Raw genomic sequence first — 10,116 nt, 5'->3', positions numbered from 1 at the left:
CTGAAGATGGTGTCTAGTGTGTGTTTTAACTCTGGTAGAAATTCCAGGTCGGAAATGCCGGAAAAACACCAATAAATTCCTGGAAAACTCCTGGATAAAATTCCATCTCTTGGAGAAATTCAACTTCGGCAAACCACCAAGAAAAGTCCCTAAATGAATTTAAGGATAAACTCCAACAGAAATCGCGGAATAATTCTGTTAGAAGCTGGGAATCAAATTGAAGAACAAATCGTGGTAGAAAAGCAAGAAGTAATCATGGAAGGCATGCAAGGAAGAATCCTAGAAATAACTGAAGAAAATCCTTGTAACTTTTTATCCTTATAGTTCTTTTGGTTGTCTGGGAGCACGTTTTGGCTTGGGGAATGAGGACAGGAGAGGAGACTTTTGGAAGACCAACGTGAGGTGATTAGAAGGTGGAAGCAGAACCTCGACGAACACCTAAATGGCGCAGGCCCAGTAGATCAAAGCAGCGGAATTGGTCAGAATGTATAGACCATGTATACATTGTATAGGCAAGGAAATGTTGCCCATTTGTTTGCACCGGCAGATTATCAGGAACTGGGAAACATAACAGCTGCCGGAGATTGGTTAATAAAATATATGCCCCAAGGTAATTTTACTTACCTTGATATGCCCTACGTATCTTCAAAGTAATGCGACAAGTCGGAGAAATGAGAACTTCCGAGCAGCTATTATTCAGAACGATGCGTGGTCACGAATCATCAACCTATGGAATCGAGAGTCCAGTAATAGTAGTTTACGCAACAAAATGCAGAATGATTTTTACTGCACGAGTCGTACATTTATCCAACGAGGCTTGCCGAGTTGGATAATTACGACGAGTGCTGTAAAAATCGAGTTCTGCACCGAGTTGCGTACAATGTTTTTTGCAATTTCATAAATTACCGCTTGAGGATAGTTTTTTAACGAAACTTCCATCAAACTGCACACTTATGTTCATAGCCAAAGTCTGGTCATAGCAGGTTATACTGTGACGTTGTCACAATTTTTCAAAACTGCGTCCAAAAGGCATCAAGAAGTTGATCAAAATTGAAAACAGTGCTGTAATGGTTCATTACGCAACGCAAATCAGTGCTGTAATGAACCATTACAGCACTGCTTATTTGGTGTGGGAAAGTAGGCCTTTTCATGTCAGATTTGCGTGAGGAAAAACAGCCTATTACGATGAGAAATTGCAAAAAATATTTTTTGCAATTTCTCATCGTAATAGGCTGTTTTACCTCACGCAAATCTGACAGGCAAAGGCCTTATTTCCCACAAATTAACAGTGCTGTAATGGTTCATTACAGTACTGATTTGCGTTGCGTAATGAACCATTACAGCACTGTTTTCAGTTTTGATCAACTTCTTGATGCTTTCTGGACGCAGTTTTGAAAAATTGTGATAACTACACAGTATAACCTGCTAGGATCAGATTATCTTAAACAAGACCGCCCAGAAAGTATGGATGCAGTAGGAAAATACTGGCATTTCAAAACTATTGATGACTAGTTCTTTTCGAAGGCTACATCTGTTGGGCATCCTAATCTCTTAGCATTAGTATGGCGGTTTTTATGATTCCAACAGTTTGTTTCAAAATACATGAACTTTTTGCGAAACATCATCTAAAAAATGTGCACAAACGAGGTACAGAGCTTGAAAGGCCACTTAGGAAAAGATCAAAATATAATGGGAGTAAGTAAGAAAACCGTGCAAGCAGCAAACACGATAAACGAATAATAAAGGCATTTGAGCACAAGAAAAAAACCTTCCAACTTACACAGAGCGGGATGTGACCAAAAAAGTTACCATTTCGAATTCCAATGTTCATCGAACCCAGCAAGCCTCGTTGGATAAATGTACGACTCGTGTTGTAAAAATCTTCATTCTGCACCTTGTTGCGTAAACTATATTACGGAAATATATTGAAACACTACAAATGCATATTAAAGTATAACATCTATGTAGTGGAACACTACAAATGCGTAATAAAATAGGACATCACATATGGACATACACAACACATAACATAGATTTTGCCCTGTTACCCTACTGGATAACTATTTCCGATGACAGGATGACGAGGTTTCATTAATGTTGTTGGTCCGTCAGTCAATCCTGTAATCGTATTTCCTCTGGCAAGTTGCCTTTCGTTTGCAACATTAGTTGACTTTTGGTCTAGGAATTTCTAATCCTAAGGGGGCATCCCGATTCGGGTTTCATCACTAGAGTTCTATAACTTGAAGTCTGTGTCAGGGAAAGGTTTACATCTCTAGTACTTAATCACGGCCCGAAATGGCCTGAATGTTGGCAATCGATATAGGATTGCGGGCCTCTATTCTGCCAGACCCCTATAAATGTGCATTAATTCTAGGGGAATATTTACAAGTTTTAAATAGCACATTTAACCGTTATGTGTCCGACAATTTTTTTGCCTTTTTCTACACCGTGCTTTTTAAATGGGCGCTGGGTACCCGGGTACCCTGTCGGCCACATAAGGGTTAACACAAAAATTAAACTTGTAATAACTACTATGTATAAACTTATCGCATAGGGAAGTGGAACCATTTCGGCAGGAGTCCTATTTTGGGCACTTTTCTGCTATAACTCAGCCAATTCTGAACCAATTGACACAATTTATGGAATGCGATGAGATGCGTATAGTATCTAGCCGTAGCCGTGTACAAAATGTCAAGTCAATTGGTTGGGAATTGACTGAGTTATAGCGAAGAGTGCCCAAAATACCGGCCGCTGCCAAGTGGTTCGCTACTATCCTCTGCATGCAATTATAATCAAATCAACACTTCACTCACCTGTAGAAAAACTGCCCAATAGCGATGGAAACGTGGTACGAAAGCCGGCCTAGCCAGCTGAGGTTTTGAAACTGTTGTGGTTGCTGCCGCCGATTGCCGGCCGGCAAGTTTACATTTTCTGCCGTCAATGGTGATGATGATGCATCGGGTACCGTTTCGTTGTCCATCACAGACTGCGGTTGTCGATTGGTCTCTTTGGGGACGATGGTCACCGGTGGCTTCACGATCCTGTTGCCATTATTGGTCGTTAGCGGAACGGTGACTTCCGTTGGTGGCATTTCTTCAAGGATTAGAACTCCAAATACGCTTCAAAACTTAGTCTAGTTGTAACTCCCACGTTAGAGGAGCACATTGGGCACGACGGAGTACTGTTGTATGTATCGTCACGGTACAAGCCTCGCAAGGTCAAGGGGCTCCGCACATGGAGATTTACGACGGAACGTACGCGCTGTAATAAACACAAATCATTGGTAATTGCACTTTCACTCTTGACCGACTGCGTTTTGCGAGTAAATTGCTGTTGGATTGGCGGTTGTGGTTGATTGTTTTCTGGTTCCTCACTCGATTGCATCACGGGCACTACCGACAGATGCAAATAATCACATATTAACCTTCCAGGACGCGTGCCATCAAGCAACCGAAACTGCACCACGCTCGCGCTGTATGCGACCAGCGAGGTTTTTTGATAGTGTTGTACTTTTTACAACAGCGCGCGTCCTGAAGGGTTAACCCTGATAGGATGGTTTGCGAGTTTAACCACTGAAAGTCAATCGCAACCGCAAGCGTGAAGTGCAACTTTAGTCTTTTGCACGCTGGAGAGGTTTGAAGTGTGTCTAAATATTAGGATATCCAATTCATCAATTCGATATTTGACTACGTATACCATGGTACCGGTTGATAAATCATGATGATTTGCAGTTATATTAACTAAATTAATGAATTACATAATTGAGAACAGGTCGTTATTGTCGTTGTTTGCAATTACTATTCAGCCAAATATTTCTGTTTTATCGTGTTGTATCACCGATAGCAATATATTCTAACAATCATGTAAGAATATACCCTCAAAATGTAGTTTTCCTTTTATTATTACTGTGAAATCAAAAAGCTCACATTACATTTTCTTTAGTAAAATAACATCCACGGACACCCGCTCCACTACAGAAAAATACATCAGACTAACTGCAACGGAAATTATAAGTGCAGGTCAAGTGTAGTGTGTGAAAGTTGTGAACACGTATAGAGAGCAGGCACTAATCAATCTTAGGAGTTGCCTCTAGGTAAGGCGTGTCGAACGGCATCGCCGTGCAATGAGTTACGTAAGAGTAATCTGCAGGATGATTCGCGCCCTAGACCTAGTTCACTTATCATCACGGCGATGAGCTTAATTAAAATAGACCTGGATCGTCATATTTCACACAACTAGAGTCGCGTTAAACCCTGTAGCACTGCTCTGTAACCCTTTCTTTGCCACAGTTGTTGCAACTGAGATACATTTTTCGAAATTAACCGAACAATGTCGTGTAAGCTACACCGGGGCAAGTTGAAACGGATGGGGCAAGATGAAACGCGAAATTTTGAAATAGATTTCAATACAATTTGGAAATTTATCTTTCGAGGATTGTTTGGATCAAAAACTATCTGTTATAGCTTTCAAGCTCCCAAATAATCAGTAAGCATTTAAAATAGAATTACTCCAGCATTATAGTAATCCTTACGACAATGCGTTTAATGCTAATTGATCGTATATGCGCCTATAATGCTCCCACACAGCAGATTTTGGCAAAATAACGGGCTACTTGAGTGCAGCACCTTCTAGAACGTCGTATCAAAATGTCAAAGAAGCGTAACGCCTCCTCGAGCAAAACAAAACAAAAATAGATTTACGCCCGCTCCTCGCTCTCCGCACTTCCTTGTTCTTGCACACTCCAGGTGATGTTAGATAGTACTTTTTTGCATATTTTAATAGTTATTTGGATTTGAAATTTGGACATATAACTCAGCTTGGTTGGGAAGGATTTGAGGCCAACTCTGAGACCTACAGGTTTAAAAAAAAACCCATGACGAAGAGAACAAAACTGCCGAAAATACGTAAGTTCCCCTACATGGTAATTGTTCGATGGCCATGTTCCTAATCTTAACCTGCTGTGGAGCTTTTGAATGAGTATGGGAACAAACAAGGGAAAAATTGATAAGGAACTCAGATGTACAAATATGTCAACAGAGGCATAGACTATGTAAGAAAGAGACAACATGCGTTACCAAACAAGTAACATATCTTCCATACTCTTTGCTCTTAGCATTTGAAGAGCAGTTAAAAAGCATTCTGAATGCTTCCAGGCGATAACACCTCAAGCAGTTGAAGTGCTGATTAGCAGCTTTTGAGCAGCACAGCTTATGCTAATTCAAGGCTGCTATGCATTCGAACTGCTTATGTAGAGCAGCAAGCAGTTCAAATGCTAAATACGGTCTGCTCTACGGCTTATTCAAATGCTTAGTGGTTACCTGGGCTGTTTACCATCATTGGATAACATCATGTTAACTCGCTGTTTCATCTTGCCCCAGCCGTTCCAACTTGCCCCAATGTATCTTATTAATGTTATTATTTTTTTGTAATTGTTTATCAGTAGTTTTTCCATTGAAATAATTTACTGAAATTTTTATTACCATAATGAGAAAGACTACATATTTCGCCTACCTCAATATCCCAAAACAATTCAACCGAATGCAAATGCCCCATGCGTTCCTTACCCTTACTGTATAGAAAAATACAGATATTTGCTTTTCTGTATTTACTCGCAGGCAGAACCTAGGGTAACCAATATAATTTGGACCCCCATATATTTTGGACCCTCTGTGTCCTATTATCACAACTTACACAGGTTTAATGATGAGATGACGGAAATTTTTAGAATCATTCGCTAAATAAGATCGCTCTGCACGGGCAGCAATCCTTTCTTCACTGGTAATATCCTTATTTGCCTTGAAATTATTTTTTGCCAATCTCGTCATCCGTGTGAGTGTCGCATCATGTTTACAAAAAGAGATTTCGGTGCTGAGGAAACTTGCAGTTGTAAACAAAAACGTTTCTCATTCTAGCGCTTTAAATTCGCAAAGTTCGTCTAATCAGCCTTTGTCAATCAAGTAATTAGGATGTGGTCCAGCATATTCAAGCGGCAAATTCTTCCAAAATATTTTCAAACGAGTTTAAACACCGGGTGTCCAAAATATATACTGAAGAGGGTCCAAAATATATTAGGGTGTCCAAAACAGTGAAAACTGATGTTTCAAAAATCAGTTATTTTCATTAAATTTCCAGCCAGAAATTACCTTGTGAGTATTTTTAACGGACAGTGGAGGCTTTTACGAACATATTAACATAATCATTATGTGCAAATACCCTCTGAATCTGTTTGATTTTGAATTAAATTCAAACCAATGTCCTCTAGGGGTCCAAAACTCAACCGTTACCCTATTATACACAGATGCTCTCAATGCTCAGTGCAAAAAAGTAATCTTTCTCTTTGCAACCGCGGTTGGTTGTGAACTTGAAGCTGCATTAATCGACGCTTGTACGCCCGTATTGGCAATGCAATGCAACGCCTGCAAGTGCTTTCTGTGTCCAAACCTACACGCTAACGCCGCTCAGCACAAAAGTGCATAATTTCCAGACTACACCAAAAATGTGTAACCCTTGCACATTTACAAAATCAGCTCCAGTGTCCGCAAAATCGTAAAATTCGCAAAAATGTTTGTACGCCAATCTAGCTAGGTTTACTAGTGACCTTGGAAAACAAAAAAAAATCAACATTTCGCATCTAGACGAGTGTACGAGCTGTTTTTTGAGAATGTGTAACTGTCACGCATTTTTGTGTGGTCTGGAAATTATGCACTTATGAGTAGGTCTTACACATTTTAGTGCTGAACAGTTTTAGCGTGTAATAAATCCTATCAGCGAAGCGCGGGCTCACATAACCCGTTTATATCATTCACTTTACTAGCATGACCCACCTCAATCCATGTTTGCACACTTTGTTAATATTATAATAGATTACGTTTACACAGGCAAGCAAAACTTATCTTGAAGTGTGTGATAAAAGCTGACGCTTATCTATATTGCGGCCAGATAACAATCATGATACGACTCCTGAACACCGCCTTCATCTGAACAATGAATTGTTCGATTTGCCCAAGAACAACGTGTCGCTTATGAACACACTTGACGGATTACGGTAAAAAATTACCGTAATCTCAACAGCTGAACGTACGGTAAAAAGTTCGGTGATTTTTCAAACCACCGAACGTACTGCGAATCTCAGGAAAATGCATCTGTCAAAATTACCGGAACGTTCGGAACTTTTTACAAATTTACCGTAAAAATCGCCGAACGTTCGGTATGTTTGTTTACAAATGAATTTTCAATATCACTGAACGTACGGTAAATTTTACAAATTTACGGCGATTTTATGCGAGCACAAAAAAAATATTTTCATAAAAAACGTCGATGATGGGATTGAATACATGACCTTCTGATCAGGAACCACACTTGCTGCCACTGTACAAGAGAGACTTGCTTGGAGATGATTCTAATAGAACTGATGCTCGAAGCTGCCGGCGTGGCTGTCAAACGCATTTTACAGTAGTACGGTAAAATAGTCCCATCACCGATCTGTTCGGTAAAATATTCACAGGTCTCCTGTAAATTTGTCTGATTTCACCGGTTCTTCGGTGATTTCTCAGATTTCACCGATTGTCTCCTGCAATTTCATCGATTTCGCCGTAATACTGTAGTTTGCTTGTTTACAGACCAGTTTCGGTGATTTTTTTCACCGAATACTGTAATTTATTCTAAGTGTGAATATATTAGAGCATCCAAACTTAGGTTTGTATTGCGGGGTTCATCTTAAATCTAGTCTTAAATCCGCGGCGAGAAGCAAAGTCAATTTTTAGTTGCTGTTTCGCTGAGAACAATTTATTGTCCTTGCGTTTGTATTATGATAAGCTATAATGCTATAAAGTTAAACGTAAGGTTAAAAGTTTTGTGGCTTAAAAATAACGGTTTTAGTTATGAAGGACCGTGTCCAATAAGTCCTCATACAAAATTACTTTGAATTTCGCATCTGTATTTAAGATTTTCAAAGTAAATGTATTTATTGAAAGGTCACATAACACTGATTAAATACTGCACATTATTGGAATTATCTTTAATAATTTCTGATCCAATTCACAAATGAGTTTTCTTCAAATAACTTACTACAGATTCCCACTAATTCTGCATTGAATTTACAAGGAGCTTCTGTGGAAAAAAACAAGTTTTGCATCAGTTCCTCCAGAGGTTTATCAAGTTTTTCTAACAATTTTATTAGGTGTTCAACAAGGAAGTTTTACTAAGATTCTTTGAAAGGCTGGAATGGGATTTCATCGAAAATTTCTTCAGGGATTTGAATGAATGCTTTCGGGAATTCATTCAGAAATAAATCAAAGAATCTCCTCTTCAAAACATCGCTCTGGATTTCATAATTGCGAGTTCTTTCAGAGAATTCTCGTGAAGTTCCTCCACGTTTCTTGATGCATTTTTGAAGTTTAATTCTATGAAATTCTTCAATGAATCATATTCGAAATATGTATATCCTAATGGTTTGAATGGGCTTCATTTTTGTTTTATGAAAGGAGTTTCTGTGAAAATTTCAAACCAAGTTTATCCAAAATCACTTCCAGGTGTTTCTTCATAAAACGTCAAAAGTTTATCCAGGAAGTGAAAAGGAGCCCCACATCTATTTTGTAGCAAATAAAAAAATACTCCAGTTTCTAAACGATTCCCAGTTTTTTTTAAGATTTATTCTAATTAGTTAAGAACACCTAAATAATTTCAGGGAATTCCTTCTTTTCTTTCACAAATTCCAAAAAAAGTTGATGCAGAAACTCTATCAAGTATTTCTCGAATTCTTGAATTTCTAGAAATTGTTCTATAAAATAATCCTTCAATCCTTAAGAAACTAATTGAGGATTTTCTTAGCCAATTCATCTAGAATTCCCTGTAAGAATCGTACCCTGCAGGAATTTCTAACGAAAATTCTTGCAGCAATGGCTTCGGCTGTTCATTCCTTCAGGATTTTCTCAAGGATTTTTGCCATAAATTCTTGCAGGAATTTCTTCGGGAGTTTTTCTCATAATTCATCCAAAATTAACATCAGAAATTCCTCCAGGAGGATAAAAAACGTAGAAATTACGGAACATATAAATGATATTTGACTGAATTATAGCGAAAAAGTGCCCAAAATAGAAGCCCTGCCGTTATGACTTCACTTCCCTAATTCATTAACACGAGTTGAAAAATACGTAACACAATAATCATCTCTTTTGTTACAGACATTTATTTTCGAGATTAAGGGAAGGTGGGGTAATATGCACCTCCTAAGCAAATGTGGTCAAATAACTAACAAGGGAAGGTTACGATGGTGTCCCCCGGGGATTTCAACCGGACTATTCTACATGTGGAAATATGAATAAATCCAAATCCTTTCGGGTGATGGACCAGTGGTGTAGCCAGCATTGGCGTATCTAGGATTTTTTCCTAGGGGGTGCCTAGGGGGTGCCAGTTTCAGTGGCTCTCAGGTTGCTTTTTTTTAAGGAAATACCGATCCGACCTCAATTTCTTGGTATAATGATATACTGCGTCACGGGAAAATAGAATTTGTATTTTCAGTTTGAACTTAAGTACTTAACAATCATTGCGACAACCCCTGTTTTTTGGATTGAAAACAATCAGGTCCATTAGAATACATTTTCGAAGCAATCATTAGACGTGTGAATTTCGGAAACTTTAAAATATCCACAAATTTGCGTGTAACTTGTATTCATCGTGACATCCTCTTTGTTTTATTGCATGATAACAATCCTTATAAAAATAGCTTTCAAGAACAATTTTAGGAAATATAAATACTTGAAATTTCAAAATCAGAATACATATTTGCATTTTTGATTTGGCCACAAAAGTAATGGCTAAAAAGCGTTTTTTTTAATTAGTTGAATATTACCACGTGGACACGAAAATATTTACAGAAAAATTGTGAGTATGATTGATTGATTGATTTGTCTTTATTAAAGAGACTTTCAGGTGAGTATGATTGTCAAAACTACAAAATTCGCACTTTAATATTCTGAGTTGCGGTCTGAAGCTTCACTAACACATTATCAATCCAGTTGAAACCCGGAATTTGGTGCGAGCGAACTTCTATTTTTCTCATCGGGATCCTGATGTTCGCACCAAATTCCGATTTCGACTGGATTGGTAATTACCATA

At 38.4% G+C, this 10,116-nt stretch overlaps 1 protein-coding gene across 2 annotated transcripts in view; it reads right to left on the bottom strand.

The window, feature by feature from the left end:
• LOC134289440 (protein patched homolog 3-like) overlaps positions 1-10,116 on the bottom strand; it is a 33,154-nt gene that overhangs the window by 8,872 nt on the left and 14,166 nt on the right. For both annotated transcript variants that reach the window (XM_062855254.1, XM_062855253.1), the window contains exon 2: positions 2,814-3,261. In XM_062855254.1, coding sequence (XP_062711238.1) covers positions 2,814-3,091 — 278 coding nt within the window. In that variant the 5' untranslated portion in view covers positions 3,092-3,261. The remainder of the gene's footprint in view (positions 1-2,813; positions 3,262-10,116) is intronic.

This window comes from Aedes albopictus, chromosome 3, assembly GCF_035046485.1.
Source record: "Aedes albopictus strain Foshan chromosome 3, AalbF5, whole genome shotgun sequence".
NCBI lineage: Eukaryota > Metazoa > Arthropoda > Insecta > Diptera > Culicidae > Aedes > Aedes albopictus.
The sequence above is the reverse complement of the archived record's forward strand: the minus strand, read 5'-3'. Positions and strand labels throughout refer to the sequence as shown.